At 33.8% G+C, this 19,939-nt stretch overlaps 4 protein-coding genes across 12 annotated transcripts in view; 2 read left to right on the forward strand and 2 right to left on the reverse strand.

The window, feature by feature from the left end:
* Positions 1-12,828, forward strand: part of LOC136344733 (vasoactive intestinal polypeptide receptor 2-like) — a 43,537-nt gene extending 30,709 nt beyond the window's left edge. The window contains exons 1-13 of one of the 9 annotated variants that reach the window (XM_066292451.1): positions 13-102; positions 5,766-5,916; positions 7,824-7,930; positions 9,656-9,841; positions 9,904-9,989; positions 10,122-10,287; positions 10,343-10,508; positions 10,567-10,697; positions 10,750-10,965; positions 11,021-11,163; positions 11,217-11,359; positions 11,408-11,553; positions 11,603-12,828. In XM_066292451.1, coding sequence (XP_066148548.1) covers positions 94-102; positions 5,766-5,916; positions 7,824-7,930; positions 9,656-9,841; positions 9,904-9,989; positions 10,122-10,287; positions 10,343-10,508; positions 10,567-10,697; positions 10,750-10,965; positions 11,021-11,163; positions 11,217-11,359; positions 11,408-11,553; positions 11,603-11,698 — 1,746 coding nt within the window. In that variant the 5' untranslated portion in view covers positions 13-93 and the 3' untranslated portion in view covers positions 11,699-12,828. Of the gene's footprint in view, positions 1-12; positions 103-5,354; positions 5,520-5,765; positions 5,917-7,823; positions 7,931-9,655; positions 9,842-9,903; positions 9,990-10,121; positions 10,288-10,342; positions 10,509-10,566; positions 10,698-10,749; positions 10,966-11,020; positions 11,164-11,216; positions 11,360-11,407; positions 11,554-11,602 lie in introns of those variants that run through there. The other 8 variants (XM_066292452.1, XM_066292454.1, XM_066292453.1 and 5 more) reach the window with 8 other exon arrangements.
* Positions 8,252-9,406, reverse strand: RpLP0-like (ribosomal protein LP0-like). The gene is made up of 4 exons (XM_066292462.1): positions 9,209-9,406; positions 8,874-9,118; positions 8,602-8,821; positions 8,252-8,549 (listed from the first exon to the last, which is right to left on the reverse strand). Exons 1-4 carry the CDS (start codon positions 9,234-9,236, stop codon positions 8,344-8,346), a joined length of 699 nt encoding a protein of 232 aa, XP_066148559.1. The 5' UTR covers positions 9,237-9,406; the 3' UTR covers positions 8,252-8,343.
* A 51-nt stretch (positions 12,829-12,879) lies between the features above and the next one.
* Positions 12,880-16,777, reverse strand: mh (maternal haploid). Its single transcript, XM_066292450.1, has 3 exons — positions 15,936-16,777; positions 15,683-15,879; positions 12,880-14,554 (listed from the first exon to the last, which is right to left on the reverse strand). Exons 1-3 carry the CDS (start codon positions 16,474-16,476, stop codon positions 13,358-13,360), a joined length of 1,935 nt encoding a protein of 644 aa, XP_066148547.1. The 5' UTR covers positions 16,477-16,777; the 3' UTR covers positions 12,880-13,357.
* A 52-nt stretch (positions 16,778-16,829) lies between these two features.
* Positions 16,830-18,187, forward strand: mRpS29 (mitochondrial ribosomal protein S29). Its single transcript, XM_066292461.1, has 2 exons — positions 16,830-17,890; positions 17,943-18,187. The coding sequence occupies exons 1-2, from the start codon at positions 16,935-16,937 to the stop codon at positions 18,148-18,150; spliced, it is 1,164 nt and encodes a 387-aa protein (XP_066148558.1). The 5' UTR covers positions 16,830-16,934; the 3' UTR covers positions 18,151-18,187.
* The last annotated feature ends 1,752 nt before the right edge of the window (positions 18,188-19,939 follow it).

Here is a 19,939-nt window from a genome sequence, read left to right on the forward strand (position 1 = left end):
GCTAGATTAAAATTTTAAAAATAAATCTAAAGTAGTGTGGTGTGAGTCCTGAAGAGAGCTTTCGTAGGCATTCACGGTGAATGCATATAGTGAATGCACAAGGTAAGGCTGAAATGGATTTTTTTTTCACATATGAGCTTTCCGCTACATCAATCACAAATCTGGGTCATCCATTAATCCCGAATTAGCAATGATGATTTTGCCAGATTTTAGTGGAAAAACGTGTTTTGTATGGGGTTAGTTAGCGTTGCAAACGCCATTATGTTTGATTATACATTGGGAAAACATAATAGTTCGTGGGTAGAAAAAACATTAAATGTAACAAATTTCAATGACTAAGTACATTGATTTTGTACCTGTTTAACATTGGCCCTAAAATGTGTAGTTTTAAAGGTGACTACTGCAAGTGCAAGCATAGTTTACAAGAGTTTAGACGAGAAGTTTTCCAGGAGATGCAAAAGTTCGCTCCCTGGAGGATCGTTTAAAATGTGAATGTCGGTTTAAATTTTAAAAAATGATAATATTGGAACACGTTCGTACTCTAAAACACCATAAGAGAAAATGAGAACTTCAATAGAACTATAATTTATACCATTTTTTATGTTTCGCAAAAGAATTTTCATTCATGGCCCTTTAGTATTTTGTGTAAATTCGATACAAGAGGCAAAAGCAATTGTATAGTTTATAGTTTAACGCAGGGTAGTTCACTGTAATCAGGACTAATTTGAGTTAAATTAGTTGCAAGCGAAAGGGTTTAAAGATCATTAAAATTAGTGGGACAAGGTATGACCTTCTTTAACAGACCGAGGTTCATTCATGTGATTTTGTCATTCAAACCTTTAAAATGTCAGAAATACCAAGGAGCATGCGAGTATTTTATATTGATTCATGTCAGATGAGTCACCATAAAATGTTCCTTAAAGGTGCAATCAATTTCGAAGGCATATATGTATACATATCAAATAAACGTCTATTGGCTACAGAGTGGATCATTCGTTTAATTTTACTGCATTCTTCCTACTACTACTTACTATTTATTACTTAATTTCATAGTTGTTAAGTTCAATCAAAAGCCAACAGAGAAACACAAAACACAATAGCAAAAGCAGAAAAAGATATATTTGAAAAATATTGATTTAGAACCCGCAGATTCTATGTACAGGGTATTTTACATTTGACTCTCAATATGGGAGATCTCGGAAACAGTAATTCCTTTACAAATTCGCCTGGTCATTTATGTATAATTGAAAAACAACCATGACACTTGTCGATTTACGACGTCTACATCAAAAACCTTCATTGCCACGAGAAACAATACTTCGACTTTTTCACATTCTGCATTAGTGCACTCTACTTACACCATCTTCATGGTAAAAATTGAAAACCCCTATGTCAAAATGAATAGGTCGATAAATGTCAGATATTGGTCACCTGACAGGAACAGGCGCGTTGCCATTGGTGTCACACACGCGACCTAATTGCTTATTTTGGAAAATATATAATTAATAAAAAATAATGCACTAATAGTTAATGTGACAATACTCATTGCCGGAAAAAAAAATTCTAACGAAGAAATATGTGATATAATCAAAATCTACCACACTTCTAGGAAAAAAAGTGATATTCCGTTTCAGCAATATTTTGAAGATTGTTCAGAACCTTTGCAACCATGCAGAAGCTATTTCAGATTACTTTACCAAAACCTGCTAACTTATGGTACTTTCATCAAATCAAAAAATCAGACAGAAAAAAAATAGTAATTTTCGAATATTTCCGGAAGGAATCGGATTTCTTTTTAATTAAAAAAGCAACGTACTCCTCTCATTAATATACATCGTTGCCTCCGTTTATCCGGATCTGTATCTCCGACGATTTCCGAGATCCCTATATTGAGAGTCGAATAAGGGTCACCCTATAGTGTACAGTGGTTCAATCTCATAATTTTACCATAAAAAACTTCAGACAAACCGAGGAACGATGTTCGTAGTGGCCGAACTTGAAGATAAAACAAAAATTGTTTTTGGGAAATAAATTTGAGAAATAGCACTCAAATCTTCTTGAAAAACACGGTGGTCTCTTGAATGAATTTTGTTATACCAAATAGTAAAGTTTGAAAAGTCACAAGAAACATTTTCTCTAATTGTGAAATTTGAAGGCAAATCTGAAAAAAATTAAATAATTTTTTATAGTTACTCAATTTTCCTCTAAAATCAATTTCACAGTATTCTCGGATTAATGGTATGTAGTTAATTTATTCCCAACACGCTGTTTTGCCGTACAAGCTCAACAAAACCAAAACAACATGGAACTCCCGCTACACATTTCCAGACAAGAAATCACACAATGTGCCATTCAACAGCAACAAAATCAAAGTTTGTAAGGTCTGTAGGCGTTGAAGTGTATAAGATAAGTAAGAAGTTAAGAGAGTGATGTGGGGCAAAGACAATGGGTAAGAAGTTTTAACGAAGAAAGTTTTTGGTGGCACTATAAGGAAAATTCGATAAATGTTTCTCACCCTTACGTGATGGTTGTTACCGAAGAGAATTAAATAATGAGGACCAAATCAAGATTTTTGACAAAAATATAAATTGGTACCAGTACTAGTACTTTCTTATCATCTAGTTATTATCAGCGAGTATTGCATAAGAATTTATAAAGGAAGAATTTCACTCAGATTCATTCAGTTTCCTGGTCAAACAATTTTCTTTTCTAAAATGATAATCCTGTGGAAAGTTGCAGAAAGGAAGAACTAAACTACTAAAAAACAACCGTAAAATTAGCAGGGCTTATTAAAATAGCCAACCTGTTGGCCGCACTGTGCCTGCAGACCCTATAATTCAGTTATATAGCATCAGCTCTAGCTTTCGAGAACAACCTGAAACTTTTAATTGAGAAAGTTACACTTCCGTGTTCGACTTCTACCCAGGACTTTTTTAAATGCTGCACACATGGAGGAGTATAAATTACAAATGCCATCAATTCATCAAATGGACAGCAAAAAAAACACAAAAAGAGGGACATTGCTGGAATAAATATGAATCCGAACGCGCATTTTGCATATTCGAAGCACTTGGACAGTCCATGCGTCATAGCCAGCCAATCAGGTACTGGCATCTCTAGGCTCTTATGAGGCGGACAACACTCGCGCTCAGTGACGAGAAGCAACCATTAACCTGATTATATTGCGTAAATAAATTAGAAACCATTATTAATTAAGCTTTGTAGAATTTTTTACATTGGGAAAAATTTAATCGCTATCAAATTTACTGACATTTCCATCAGTGTCCTACTACTGTAGTTTCCCGTATCGAACAGGAGGTAAATGAAAATTTCCGATTAAAAATTTATCGGAAAATTTTAGAAAACATGTTTTCACAATCTTAAATTTATGTGGATCAATGATAGAAATCTACATGTATAATATACAGAGTGATTCATTAACAATAATATAGTCAAAAGCTGGACATACTATCTATCAGATGGTGACGATTGAAGGAAAAATTCCTTAATCGTTAAATTGATAGTTACGAATATATACGGGGTGTTGAAATTTTAATTAATTTTTTTGCTATTTTTCTAAACATATCCAGGTTTGATAACTGAAAATTTGTAAAGTTACATTTTTTAGGCCACAAATAAGATACGTTTTGTAATTAAAAATGAAAGTGCACTGAACTTGTTTCGCTCTTTACTTTTGATATTATCAAATTTAAATATAGTGTTCGTTAAAATGGATTTTCTTCTAAAACGAATTAAGATATCGAAGTGACACAATAATACGTAATTAATGCAACTATAATTGCTTTTTCAGATTTTGAATCAAATTTTATGTTAGATATACAGGATAGAAAGTTGTTCACTTTAAAGTATGTAAAATAGCCGTAAGTGGAGCGTTCTATTAACAAGCAAAAATTACAAAACATGTTTTATTCATTACCGAAAAAAACATAACTTTATAAATCTTCAAATCACTAACATAGGTATTTTCAAAATAATGACGGAAAATGAATTAATATTTTAACTTTCAATACCCTGTAAATCGAAAAGTACCAACTTTCCGATAAGGCATATTTTCTCCAATCGTCACCATTTAACGTGTAGTATCTTCAGCTTTTGGTTGTCCCATTCTTAATGAATCGCCCTGTAGAAATGTGTGAATATTCAAAAATTAGTCCTCATGTAATGTGTCCGGCTTTTTTAGAGTCCCTACCTATTGGAAAATAATTTGTTGCTTCTTTCACCCGCTGATAGATTTAAGTAACTATCCATGTATTTTCTTAAAGATATGGTAGCTTTTTGAGTCTTAGACAGTCAGTACTGCACCCCATTTTTTCAATTTCATCATCTTATTTTACAGACACAAAAACAAAACTTTGATCTCAGCCATTTTTCTCTTTCTTCCAATAACAACTGATAGCATAATCTCAAACATGCCAATCAAGGCCCACAAAAAATCATACAATGCCAAACTTTCAAGTCGGTTTGCCGAGATAATCGTCCAAGATGAAGGTCAGATTAACACCTACAGAGCGTTGAAAACCTGTTAAAATTCATAAAATAATGCTAATGTCTTTCCTTCATAGGGGCTGAAAAAACAAAATAGGTGGCTGAACTTCGCATGTGGTTACTGGAGATTCATTACAAAATCAGACTAAATAAAGAAGATAAGGGAAGAAAATTCGATCTTATTTAGCACATAAATTGGGACATCGCCGAGGGGTGACAAACACGCCATTGCCGCTCACAACGTATGAAATTGTGTATCGATTTCCTTAGTTGGGGCCACATCCAAACCCTAAGCATTCTTTGGAGATCAAACTTAACTTACATGTGTAGGTGGAACTTGGATATTACGAGCTTTTATTTCTATTGCTTGTCCGTATAAAAGACTCTGCAGCTAAACTAAATCGAGTCTCTAACCCAAATTATCCTTTAGAGGCAACTATTCGTCGACTGAAAGGGCTTCTTTCACTGTACGTCCTCAATTCGAGCCAAGTCCGGTACATTCAAAGCTAACAGCTATTTCAACATTCGTTAACCATTGAAAGCATGGAAATCCAATTTTCATCCCCCGTAAATGGGCTGATGGTCCGCTTTGCATTTCTTCAAAAGTTTCAGTAGTAACACCCTCTATAATCAATATTTCTTTCCTTCACACGAGATGCATTCGATTATTAGTCTGCGTATTTATAGTCTTTGTAATTAGTAGTAGTAAAACAACAATTTCCTTAATTTGTTTGCCTGTAGTGTGATGCGGTGTCATAGGCGATGGTGATGGAAATATGATATGGAGTATTTAAGCGCTCCCTTGTAATTTATCAAAAATAATATTAAGCACCTCTAAAAGCTTTGTATTCTTATCAGAAATTGGTAACTAAATACCTCCAATAAAGGTAAATTAGTGCAGTTGATTATTATCCAATATAACGCAGTCCGCGCTTTCTTGTTTCGCCCGGAGAATCAAATTCGTTTCCGCGACATTCATCATACATCCACACAGGAAATCTGCCAGCTTAAAGGTAAAAACTGTGATTAAAATCTCATATGAGTGCCACTTCTCACGATAAAGTTCATCATCATTGACTGTTTTAGTCGATTTTTGAGGAAAACATTGGGAAATCTGCAATATTCACACGGCAATAAAGATAAGTTTATTTTGCTAAAAATATTTACTACAGTATCGTGGTCCTTGATCTTTGTAGTAAACTTTATCACCCTTTGTATCTTAGTTATATGCACATAAAACTAGTTATTCCTTGCTTCAGATGGATATAAAAAATCTCCCTACCAACAAGCAGGCTCAAAAGCTGCTGAAAAAGCAGTTGGATGCTGTTGCAAAAATCAAGGAGGAATGCACAAGTCTGTACGGGCCAGATGTGGGCAGTAATAAGCCGTATGTGGATCCTTCTACGCAAAGTAAGTTATTTTTCAAAAGTACTATTTCTCTGTTATTAAAAGGCGATTAGGTATAATATGGAAGAAGAAGAGATCTTGGGAAAAACCAAAAAGCTTTCTAGATTAGCAGGTAGTTAAATGATTGCCGATAAATATCAACATGTATGAAAGTTCCTGAAATTTTGCCCCGAACTTCTTTTTAGTTTAAATGAGAAGAATACAGGCCTGGATTTTTTACTGCATTTTGGGAAAGCTTTTGTCTCCAGTTCAATTATTACACGATCTGAATTTTTCAAAATAAAATATAAAGTCCGACTATGGACTTTCAAAAGTTTATATACGCTGAAATACCTTGTTTTTTAAAACACCATAGTATTTAAAAAATCGTTAATGCTGCGTAAACGCTAAATATTCCAAAGTTAAACTATTTCTCGCAGAAAGTAAACATTCCATTCAATTAAACTCTATGAGGCAAACAGGGTAGCTCAGTGTCGGTGGGGGTATTAAACTCTTTAGGTAGTTCCTTCTGTTTCTTGCCTCAATTTCTTTTCTGTCCTGTCTTTTGTTACAATCAGTGGAATGTCCGCAACACAGATTTCTCTTTTGTAATTTCTTTTTTTCTAATTTTGCAATTTTTACTTCAAATTAATTTCTGCTTAATTTTTTTTATAACAACTTTAACGATTCCAAAATATTAATCAAAATCAAATACCATTCGAGATATTGTTATTCAATAGAAAGGGGACTGATGAAGCAAGCGCTCTTACGCACCTGCAGAAAGTGATTTTCTCACTCAGTCCAAAAATGAGTAGATCTTTCATACGTTGATATTGACCCACATTTCAAAACCAAATCTCATTGTTTATTCAATTCTTCAATTATCTGCTTTATTTTGTGGTTATTTATGCCTAATTTCCTTCTCTATCTATCTGTAATAATCAACCAATTCAATTTCAAAAATTCAATGCAACCAATGGAATAATCGCAAAGCAGATTTGCTTGCATTTTCATTTTGTAATTTTTCATTATCAACAGAGCACGTGTTGTTACTAGGGATGTCATAGATGTTTCAATTTCGTCATGTTTAAAAGATTTAACTAATTCGTAATCTTTTTAATGCCTAAAAGCGTTCGGTAGTTGTAATATTCTTACTCTTGTAATACGTAATATTGGGTAATGTTCATGTATAAGACCCTTTAAAACTCTTACGCGTTACGAAGTACTTCGCTTAATGTCCCATTTTGCAACAAGTCGCGCGTGCTTTAAGGACTTTCTTATGCACTTAATATACTGTCTTCACTTGGTTCATATTCATTATACACTCTTCTACGTAAACACTCATAATTCCAAACTTTTACAATTCTTGTTCCACTCCTTGTTATATCTACTCCTGTAAACGTCGCAAATCCGCATTACTTTAAAGCCATAAAAACCAAAATATTTCTAAGAAGTCTCGAGATTTTTCTGCTTTCCAAAGTTTATAAGGCCAACTTTCTGCATACAAAAACAATCAAAATACTGACAATATTGTGAACCTTAGAGAATTTTGTCTGAGACCCCTACAATTAGATTTACATGCGAATTTTCTTAATTTCAATTAAAAAAAAATCACTTTGGTGCATGCAACCAAACACGAATCGGCTTCGTTTATTCCAATTTCAACAAGAAACATTCCAATTTCACTTTTAATCCAGACGAGTCCCTAATACTGAACAGGTTCGTTCACACTCACGAACTAATACAATATCCAATTTTCACTTTTTAGATCTATATTGGGTGACAAAGAAATAAATAATGGGTACCTATAGCCTGCACTGTAGGTCACTGCAAAGGAATTTACCCTGACTTGGTTTTTAAATGACATACGTTCCCATTTTTCTATTCGATAAAGGAGTCTGGGCTTGAAAATAACTTATTTGCATTTTCAGGCATCATGTGCCCACCTTATTATGATACCATGGTTTGTTGGCAGCCAGAATTTCCAAATACGACATCCGTAATACCCTGTCCATCGTACATTGTGGGATTCATTCCAGTGAGTATAAGATACTTAAAAACATCACTATCGCTTCAAATAAAAATATATTTTTCTTTCATTGTAAACATCACATAGTTAAATCAGATCCCTAGATACGCCACTCATCGTAGAGTTCTTTAAAATTTCAAAATCAATAAAGATAGGGCCGTACGGTCGGAAAATCTTTCAAATGAAAACCAGCCTTTAAGACAATTACACAAAAAAGGAAAATTGCTGTAACTCCAATAATTTTTAAGCCGTGCTTACGGACTGGTGGAAAAATTCTCCACAATACAAAAATATTCTATTTAAATATTGGCATAAACAAAATCATGAAAATTATTATCACATCCAAATTTATTAACCAATTTGTCTTAAACATCTTTATTTACATATAAAAACTATACATAAACAAAAATCGTCCCTCTCTTTCAGTCTCCATCTTCCTCGTTCATGTCCTCATCTTCCTGATGAGAAGCAATCTTCTCAAATCCTCCCTCTTTACTCCACCTCGCCAACAATATCAACTTAAAAGTAGCCAGTCTATGTTCCAACAATTCTAAAATCTTGGCCTGCTCTGGAGTCAGAATGCTCCCTTCTTTACAAACTTCAAAATCCTTTATCAAAGTAACTACACCTAAAATACTCAGTCAAATATAAGCGTTTTTGCAGACGCAATTTTGTAAAACCTCTATCAAGTTTAGTAGGCATTCCCAGCTGCCTCAGGTAAGGTTCAATGGCATGTGAAAATTGTTTTAGAGGGCCTTCATTTAAAATTACAGTTTGTGTTGATTTGAAACCAGATCGAGCAAAATCCTCAACTGAATAGTCATCAAACCACTCAGTTACTTCTTGCTGTGTTGAGTTAGTGAATAGTAATGCACACTGGCCTTTCATGCATGCTGAAAGCTATTGCATATGTTCATTAGGATAAATCAAAGCAAAAAGTGAATGCACTTACCTTATGCAAACCTTCTTCTACTTCTTCTTCTTCAGTTCTGCCCAATCCTATGGAAATTACTTTATTTTTTCCAAAGAAAAACCTACTGGGTTTCCACTGTTCTCTCACTTCCTTCATCTTCTCATTTCTCATATTTTTGAATGTGAACAAATATATACTTTGATACTTTTGGACGCAATTTCTGATATCGTCCACTATTTTCTGCTTAAGGGCCAGGCCTTTTTTATCAGTTTTTGTTAAAGAAACTGGAAAAAAGGGGTTGTTTTTTTAGGTTATATTCGATTAGATAGCGATTTTGCGATTGGTTTAAGGAAGAAATGTGGGTCCACACTTACTTTTCTTATCTCTCTTCGATTTGGGCATCTTTGTGGGATTACTAATTAATGAAACAGCTCGGAAACAGTTAAAAAATTAATGAAATGCCGAAGTAAAACAGAGAATATCAACACCAAACGCCATGAATAAAGACCACGTGCGCTGCTATCAATTTCAGTACTCGTCGCCTGCGAACTATTGTTCTCTCTATTTTCATACGTCCAGGAATAAGATCAGAATGCAAACGAAATATTACATCGACGTTTATCTAGGTAGTCTCGCACAACCTCGATCAATACTAAGTTTAACTTGGGTCGATGCCTAGAAGATGGCGCTAGCAAAACATTATAAGAAATTGTATTCATTAAAGATTACGTTCCTTAATTTGCGCATCCAGCAATACATTTTATGATTTAAAATGTTCATACTCTTAAAAGAATTTATCGCAAAATTATCGTTTTCCTTAGGAAAATAAAGCTACAAGGTATTGCACAGAAACTGGAGAATGGTTTATGAAGGAGTTCGAGGGTAAATCGTCCCCTTATGCCGATTATGATAGTTGTTACACGAACCAGCTTATCACTGTTTTTACAAACTTCAGTGAAGGCAGTATTGGAAGCTGGGAAGATAGCTATTTATCAGAAAAAGCTGCGGTAAGCTGCATTTTTGAGCAACATAAACCAAGAAATTTAATATGTTGTTTATGGGCTTTTAGGATATGATATCCCTACTAACTATGATTGGCAACGCTATATCGCTAGTGGCATTATTAATAGCTTTCACTATAATGTTCAAAATCAAGTAAGTTTATTGTAGTTCCTTGGATTTTCGAATAGGAACATAAAATATAAATTTTTATCTCCTTTTTGTTACCCTTAATCTCGTGCGTTGTTGAGACCTTTCTAATTTCCAATATACTAAATTATTTTACAGGAAATTACATTGCGCAAGAAACATCCTGCACATGAATCTATTTGCCTCGTTTATCTTGAGGGCGTTTATGAGCATCCTCAAAGAAGCACTATTTGAAAATGGTTTAGGATTGAGTAAAGACTTTATGGAGCACAATGGAGGGACATTTTTCCATGTGAATGTCAATGTAAGGGAATAAAGCTTATTCGGTAACAACCCACTTTATTTCATAATTATGACAGGATAACAACTTTGAATGCAAACTAATCGTCAGTATAAAACAATATTTCCAAACGGCTAACTATTCCTGGATCCTAGTTGAGGGTCTATACTTAAATAACCTGATTTTGAGGGCTTTATTCACAGACTCAAACAAGAACCTGCTTTATTATATCATATTTGGTTGGGGTAAGCGTTATATTAACAGCCAAACGAGTGTTTAAGGTTTATTTTCATCTTTGTACAGGTTTTCCAATTTTGGTGGTAGTCCCATGGGTCACTGCTAGGATTTTAGTGGAGGATGAGCTTTGTTGGACCAAATCTGACAATGCTAAAGTTTTTGCCATTATTAACGTGCCAATGTTTGCTTCTGTCCTCGTAAAGCATTATTTTTCCAAATAATATATTTCTCTCATTCATCTGCTTATAGATAAACCTGGTTCTTTTTGTCATCATCTCGGTAGTTCTATACAAGAAGCTAAAATCACCGGTTAACGAGGATTCCAGAAGGTACTTGAAATGGGCTAAATCGACTTTGGTTTTAGTACCACTCTTTGGAGTAAACTCGGGAGTACTCATGCTACTCTATTTATGCAACATGCACATCATATGGCTCATTTGTGATATGCTTTCTGGGAGTTTACAGGTACTGTTCCCTCAACAATTATCTGTATTTGGGAAATATTCAATCTGCATTTCAGGGTTTCTTTGTGGCGATACTTTACTGCTTCCTCAACGGTGAGGTGAAATCCGAGGTTAAGCCGTACATTACCAGTTTGCTGATATTTTTAGCCACAAACGATATCACCAAGTATTGCTTCCCTAAACGAGAAACGTACTTGAGGTTTGAGCCCTCTAGGCTCTTTTCGACATTAAACTTAAGCGTCAATTTTGTAGCTCAGCCGTGGGCAGACAATCAGTTTGCACGACGATGTCTTGTAGCTCTCTCTACAACAACGGTTTGAATCCGCACCGCAACAGTCGGACCAAGTTTGACCAGCTCTCCAAGATTAAGCTCAGCAATCTACATGGAGGTACAGGTAATACTGATAATAAGCGATTAATTAAAATACAAATATTTTCTTTAGATTGCACTAAAGAGGTGTTTGTTCCTAATGGGGTCAAACACTCAGCGTCGAAAAATGGAGCTAATGGACATCAACATCAGGGCCACTATACGCCCAATTTGACTTTCGTCCATGGAAGGTACCCCCTTTGTGTAACCACAAACAATGCAAGTAGAGTATAATTCATATGGGCAATTTCTTAATAAGTTTTTATAGGTGGATTTGTCTTTCGTGAACGACACAAGGCAGCTACCCATTTGCGAAGAAGAAGTTTCCATGCTGAACGATGTTGACTTGTCGAAGGAGAAGTAAAAAGGCGAAAACAGCCAAATTGTCAAGACTATAGTGATAAGATCCCAAGAACGAAAACTAACAATTATTTTTTTATTTAATGAAAAATAGGGAAGGATTGGTATTTTTATACGGCTCGTTAAACTACGTATAACCAAAAATAATGAGTAGGGAAAATGAAGGTACCTACAAGTATTAAATGGTGAGATAATTGATAAATGAGGGAATATTGTTTTTGATTAAGGTTGATCTGTTGTGTGAGAGAAAAAATACAGGGTTCATAATATAAAATATTTTAGTGTGATAATTTCTACCAATCTGCTAGACACCAATAGAAGAAATATGTAGATTCGCAACACTATTCGTTAAGTACATATTTTTCATATAAATAGAATCCATTGGGTTTCCCTTCAAAAGGGAATAAACTGTTTAGATTAAACACGTCTAAGAATTATTTTATTTTATTCTTAAGAAATGCCCGTGTACTATAATATCTAGATGTTAAAATTTTAAATATTGTTAGCTACTTATCAAATTTGAACAACTTATCATTGGTGCTATATTTTTATTTATATTTGTATAAAATTTTCTGAAATCGTAATCGATTATTTCAGGAGTTATTAATCAGTATGCTAACTCCTAACAATACAGAAGAGCCATTAATACAATGGCAACGTAGAGTAATCACTATGTGGCACTATTTCTATAAAACACTTGAAATCTTAGGGTTTCAGAGCAAAAATGCACGAAATCGGTGTGTAAATTTTAGGAAATTTAGGATTATTATTGTATATTTAAGATAACAATTTTATTTAATTATTTATCACAACTATAAAAATATAAAGTGGAAGGCACACATTTATTGTAAATACATATCTATTAAGTACCTACTTAAAAACTTCTTGAAGGTGTACCTGGATTTTGTTTTAAGTTTTGCTGTTTTTATCAATCTGTACCTACTTCTAATTAAAAAATCGTTAATTTAATAAGTAATTATTATAATAAGTCCATTTCCTAATATTGCTTCTCCCAAATTTATATATATGTATAATAGATTTATGCATTTTTAGATCTTCTATAAGCAATTTCTCCACTTTAAGAATCGATAAAAAAAATTATCTTTTCTATGCTTTCCTTGGAATTTTTAATGGAGTACACGTACTGGTGGGAAGAAAGGATATATTTGAAAAATATAAAAATACTCCTTTTTTACAAAATTTTATTGTTTTATGTTTTTGCAAGAAGGTTACAGACAAATACATAACTGCCAATAATATATAATTAGTTTTGATATTTGAAAAATAACAGAATAATTACTACCAATAAATTAACCCCACACTACTTTTGACGATGTTAACACGTAAAAAAAGTAACATTTCATGAAATAGTCATGGGGCGTGGCTATTAGGCAACAAATCTCATCATTTTAATGAATGTAATAGCCGCAAAAAAACACAACTTGTCTTTATTAATCATAAAAATGTTTTTTTAATTATCAATGAAAATGAATAACATAAAAAAGAGCAAGATCAAGGCTTAATAATTCCCTGAGATTACACTCCAATAAGTTTATCCTACATTTTCAACCAGAAATTACAGAGGGTCAAAAAAGAATTAGATTTTTCAAGTTTTTTGATTGCGTATTAAAATATAACTTAAGGAGTCTTGCGTCAAACTCCTCTAATAGGGCTCACAAATCGATTCAATCAATGAGCTCATTTCGGCATTATCCTGCTTCAAACACCCATCAATATGCCTCTTCATCTTCCCTTCTTCAATAACTTTCATACAAAAGGGACAATTGAAACTACTCCCCTCCTTTATATCATCTTCATTAAGTAGTTTCGTACTATCGAAAACACCGCTCACCCCTAAACACTCCTCCTCTAAATGCTTATTCAAATCGGTCTTCCGAATCTCTTTTCCACACGCTAAACATTGAGTAGAGTTAATATTTTTGTAAGGAGATGCATATTTGTCGTCAAACTCATTACAGAGGCCTAGATTGCAATCTTTTAGGTGAAGATTGAAATCTTTTTGGGAGATCTTAACATTGCATGCAGGGCAAGATTTATCTTCTTCAAACACATCTTCAAAGTGCTTCTGAGAACATTCTGTTAAGTGCTGTTCATATTCTACTATCGCCACCACCGCAGTGCAGATTATACACTCTTTAGTGTGTTTGCTAGACACATCAAGACATTCATCTAAATGTGGATTCAAGTCTTCAGATTTAAATAACTGGCTGCAAATCGGACACTTCACTCTATTCTCGTGATGTTTAGGACGTTTGCTGGTGTTGGTTGCAAAAGAATTTGGTCTTTTGCTTGACTCCCCAAATTTCTTTAACCAGTGCTCTCTTACAGTCAAATAGCTTGAGTTATATGACGAAGAGATGCTCAAAGACCTTCCAGGACCCGTAAAAGGTTGCACCATATGTTGAGAATTATTGCTCGCTTTAGTTTCATTGCTCAAGGATCTTCCAGGACCGGAAAATGGTTGAACTTCATGATTCTGAGCATTTTCTTTATTAGAAGCTTTATCTGTTTTAGTGACAACAAAAGTACTAGTGCCAGCTTTCTTCAGATAAGTGTTATTCAACTGCTTTTTGTGTTGAAGGTTTGTAAAACCAAAAATGTTACTGCTTTCAGTTGGAATGACGTTGCTGATTTGAGGTTGGTTAATACTAACAGATTCATTGCTAACAGTGTGAATGTTAGTTGGAACAGAAATGTGCGGATTTAATGATGGCTTGACTATGTTTGAAGTGCTGTTAGTGATTGGAGTAACATATTTCCTAATGTCAGTGTTGAAGTTTGCTTTTTGTTTTGATTTGGTAGTTTTAGAGGGCTTTGCAAGTGCTTCTGGACTCTTCACCTACAAAAATATTTGCGCTTTATTATATAATCTATCATAGTATAATATTGCCATGCCCTTAAAGCAACTATAACTCTACTTGGTGCACTTAGAGCCACGAGAGAAACAAATAAAATATTTTGAGGAATCATGCATAAACTAGGTAAGAGACGCCGCGTCTTTTGTTGTATAAATTGAAGGTTGTTTTGAACCAATGTTTAAGGCTACTGGGGACACCCTAAAAAAAAAATAAAATTTCAGTTCATTAAGATAGGAATAATAGCATAGTTAGTATTTAAGGGATAATGAAAATTATACTGGGATGGTGCTGTTTAGTGATTCAGTCCAATTGAGGCGTTGTTAAAATTGTTATTCCTCTAGATCCTAGGTAAAAAATGTGATAATCTATAAATACTCATAAACAAAAGAGCTTTAAACTGTGAATAAATGCCTAGCAGAATAAACCATCAGACCTACAAAAAAATATTTTTATATTGAGGAGTTATTTCAAAAATCTGAAAGGTGGTTTATTCCTAAGAAACAAATTAACATAGAAAATATATTAACAGGATTCCTCTTACACATTCTACACGAGGAGAAAACTACCTCCTACGAAAACACCAAATAATCTTCTATAAAGTACACCTCTACATCTACAAATAGAGGTTAAATCTTGAACAATAACTATACTAAACACTGACATTTGTAATAGCAATAATTAAAAGTACCATATTCTAAGCTTAAATTGGAAACAAAAAAAGTTGGAACTCATGGAAATTTAACATATTTCAAATCAATTTTACTTAAATAATAAAAATCATAACAATGTTTGAAGTGATCATCTTGATATTATTATGAAAACAAAGATTTGATAAATAGCATACCAGCTGAATAAAGAACCCCATAAAAATCTTTACTGTAACTGGTGCTGAAAAATAACTTTACCAGAATTGGTGAAGTTGTTTTTGGAGTTTAATGCTTACCTAAATTGTGCAATTTTTTTCTGATTTGAAAAATTGTTTAATCCAGGATGTAAACACATCTGTAGATATTGCCCTGTATGAGATAGCTAATTTATATTCAAGCTTAGAATAGATATTAACAAGCAGTTTACACAACAAAATACCAAAAAATAAAAATGATAAATACCTTAACAAAATTTCCCCCACATTTGTTGAGATGATCATTCCACCATCGGTCATTAGGTCCTGGAGGTCTGTTAGTTGCCCTCCTTACTGTCCCAAAGTAAGGATGCCAATGCTGACAAGGTCCATTGCACCTCCACCAGTGCTGCTGGTACAACCTCACCTCATCATGAAAGTCATGGTACACTGTTATATTTGTTCCTAAAAATCCCCTTCATGAGACCCATATTAATTGAAAATGAACCCTAAATATAAACCTGTTTCTGCATTTATTCTATACATATGACTGTGAAACTCTGGTCCATGTCCATCTCTATCTCGATTATTATTAGTAACAAATAAATAAGCATGGATCATCTCATGCAAAAGTGTCTCAACTAAATCCTTTCTGGGTCTAAGTTTCAGTAGTGGTTCGCTGAGTGTTATAGAGCACAAGCCCCCTCTGCCTTGATATGAACATACTCCAGCACAGGTAGTCATTCGCTTGCTCCAGGAGACTGTAACTGAACCTAGAGAGCTCCAAAAGAACCTCTGGTCAAAAGCAGTGAAAAGTATATGTATGTCTGGAGTTGGGTCAATAACTTCCCAGGATGGGTCAACAAGACATTTATTTCTGTTAGGATTTGTGGGTGCCTTATAAACGAGGTTACTGCTAGATCGTTCAACTTGCTCTTCAGTATTAAATTGATCTTGCAACTGCTTGGCAAGTTGGTGGTCACAGGTGGTGTCTTCTTTACGTTTATCCTCTTGTTCTAACTTGTACTGCAACAGCAGAGCTGTTTGAAAATCCAGCTCCATGTTAGCAGGGTTGAAGCTTCTTAGAAGTTAGTTCGCGTTAACGAGTAGAACAGAAATTAGAGAGAACCCCCAAAAAATTTTTTGCACTTTGGCGTGTGTAATAATGGTCGCACAAACATAGGGAGGGTTTACAAACAGTTCTTAATTGATTATCGATTAATTTACAATATAGATAATGGGTTTTGTTTAAACTAAAACATTCTGCACCTTTAAATTCAAGTATAAAAGTAATTCATGGAATGAAACATTAAAAAAATAAATAACAAGTCACCATTTAAAACGATCATGAGTGACATTAACTGATTGACACATGCAGAGCCGACAAATCATATGTCAAACTGCAACCTCAAATACTTGTTAATCTAACCTTACTTTTTGAAAACCTTCAAATTTTTAAAATTTTCTTTATATTTTCTCAATATTTCGTTATTAATGTTCCTTTAGAATCTCGCCCTAATATGTTAAAGGCAACTACTGATATCCTGTTGCGAAGTACGCTCCCCAAAAATGCCGCTTTTAGACTATTAACGGTTACCGCAGATGTTAAACCTGAAGAAAGATTGCAAATTTTCAGGACCCAAGAAAGTGACCCCACTAAACACACCATAGACCACTTGGCCCAGTTCTACACCCTTCCTCCTGAAGAAAAAAAAGTAATATTCTTTCATGGAGGTTTGCCACAAACTTTCGAGAGACATGTTAAAACTTTCAATGAGACCTGTTTTATGGTTAGAGAACCATCCATAGAAGTAATAAACTATCTTAACTCAATAGACTACAACAAGCCTGCTGTGAGATTTGTGCTTTATGGAAAAGTGGGAAATGGGAAGTCATTATCTTTGGCCCACATACTCCATTATGCTTATAAGAACAATTTTCTAATTGTCCATGTACCATGGGCTTCCAAGTGGATGAATAAACCTAAAGAAGTAACTATGTCAGAAACTAAAGAAGGTTTTGTAGATTTAAATATTGATGCAGCATCCTGGCTGCTACACTTTAAAACCCAAAATGCTGAACTCCTAAAAAATCCTAACTTAAAAATATCCAGAGACATTGAATGGACAAAAAGAGAGATCACTGCTGAAGGTTCCTCTTTGGTAGAATTAGTTGAACATGGCATTAATCGTGTGCGTTTTGCCTCAAATTGTGTGACAATTCTTGCTGAAGAGATTAAGTTATTGTGTAATTCAGGGGTTTGCAAGGCTTTGGTAGCAATAGATGGATTTAATTCCATGTTTTACCCAAAAACACGGGTATTGACAGAGAAAAAAGAAATAGTTCCTCCCAACAGGATTACTTTAAATGAAGGGTTTTTAAATTTAAGCAAGTTCGATTGGAAAAATGGTGCAGTAGTTGTGACTGTAGATCAATTAGTGGGTGCTCAAGGGGTGCATACTTCACACTTTCCACGGTAAATATTCATACATTTATTAATTTAAGTAATTGAAAGAATTAATTTCCAGTTTGCTTTTGGGAAAAACTGGATTTGAGTGCTTGGATCCTTTTGTTCCCATTGAAGTGAAAAATTTCTCCAGAAAAGAACACCAAAGTATTATGGAATACTTCAAGGAGAGGCGATGGGTGCAGGATTATCCTGGCCTTGATGATGAATTGTATTTTTTAACTGCGGGCAATCCTTATAAATTATTAGAATATTGTAGGTCTTTATAAGTTTTTTATTAGTGAAAAATACATCTGTTGGTTATAATTTTGATTGAGTTTAGAGTTTCGCACCCAAAATATCGATACCGATTAAAATTTTATAAATAAGTAGGTATTTACAGACTTACCGTTTCTGTTTCATCTGGGAAAGGCGCATTTTGTTCCTGATAGATCTTTTTCAGATAATAATCTAAGTACGTTATACAGAAGAGGAAAAAAATTAAAAAATATATTGCGTTTTTTTTGTTTCAACTGATTTTTGAATTATATATTTTCCACTGGAAATTATGACTTGTTTTAAGTTTTTCTTAAAATCTCGGAAATAAAAGCAGAGAGATTCCAGAAATTACATTACATTCTCTCCATGTAATCAATTTTCGATCTCTTAGTTTTTTTGATATAGAAATAGTGGACGGACTTATAGGTAAAAAGGTACCCTGTTTATAAATTTTTCTCTGAAACTGTTGCGTGTCAAATAATAAAATCGATCCTTTTTGTTCTTTTGAAACCTTTAATTCTGTTACGTGCAACTAATCTGTTTGTTTTTCAGTAATTCAATGTCAACAATTTTTGGCTTTGATGGTTAATTTTTTACAGGCCTCAGGGTTGCTGGTTGCATGACGGATTTGAATGTTTTAAGAAAATAGGTATATTGGTATGTATATAACTGCTCTAACAACTTTCAAATGATGATGGTAATTTTCTATTTAATTTTATATGTATGGTTTAGCATGTTATTGTTCAGATTTTGGCTTAAGCATTACATGGATTACTGTACACTATATGGACAAAAGCAACAGCGCCAAAATCTTACTCAAGAAGAAAGCGGAAAATATTCGAATTTTAGTGACAGAAGATTCCTTTGTGAAAGAGATAAGATTCTACATCCACCCTAAAACCTCAAAAATGCAAGCTAAACTCAGAGCTTTAGCTCGAAGTTAAGGGCACCTTGTAGGTCGTGACAAAAAATAACAAATATTTTACTTGAAAAGCGAGGAATATTTAATAATTTGGTACTTCAAAATGAAAGGTTACCTAGAAAGTTCCCTTTTCGAAGCGATAAAGACGCTATATTCAAAAATTTTAGCTGGAAGTTGTGATCAGTGGCATCTAATAAGGCATGGCCAAGACACAAAATGTAACTATTCTCGAGATTTTCAACTAATTTCCATACTCGTAAATACAAAATAAAAGGCTCTAAAATATCATTATTTCATAGATATTAGACCCAAATACATACTGTTGAAATTTTGAAAGTTTCAGCTGAATCTTTAACTTAATTTAGGAGTTAGAGGCGGCGGTAAGAGAGCATCACCGAGACGTAAAATGTAGGTGGGTATTGTTGAAAAATCGATTCATTTTCAAATGAAACATCCAACAAAAAAGGTATAAAATAAGGTTCTTTTCTGAAACAATCAATATCTACCTTTAAAATATAAAAAAATTGTTACCCCAATTTGCGTATCATATGAGAAATTGTGGCCAGAAGTACAATAACATAGAGACCTATACAATTTTCTCTAATGTTCAGACTATTATGACAAGTTCGAAAATAAAAGCTATAGAAATTTCCTCTTTGGTATTTGAAATCGTCTACATCTAATTGGTCATCTAATTGGAACTTATGGGCGGAGAAGGAATAAGAGCGTTACCGAGACTTAAAACGTTTATTCCACAAGTTTATTTGCTTTTAAAGGTTAAGGGTAGGTTCATTTGGAGCTAATGTATCCAGTAAATGGTCAAGATATTGGCAATAATTGTACTTTTAACTTTTCTCTTCTAGGGCTTTTCAGGGTGA

This window comes from Euwallacea fornicatus, chromosome 17 (assembly GCF_040115645.1).
Source record: "Euwallacea fornicatus isolate EFF26 chromosome 17, ASM4011564v1, whole genome shotgun sequence".
Classification (NCBI taxonomy): Eukaryota; Metazoa; Arthropoda; class Insecta; order Coleoptera; family Curculionidae; genus Euwallacea; species Euwallacea fornicatus.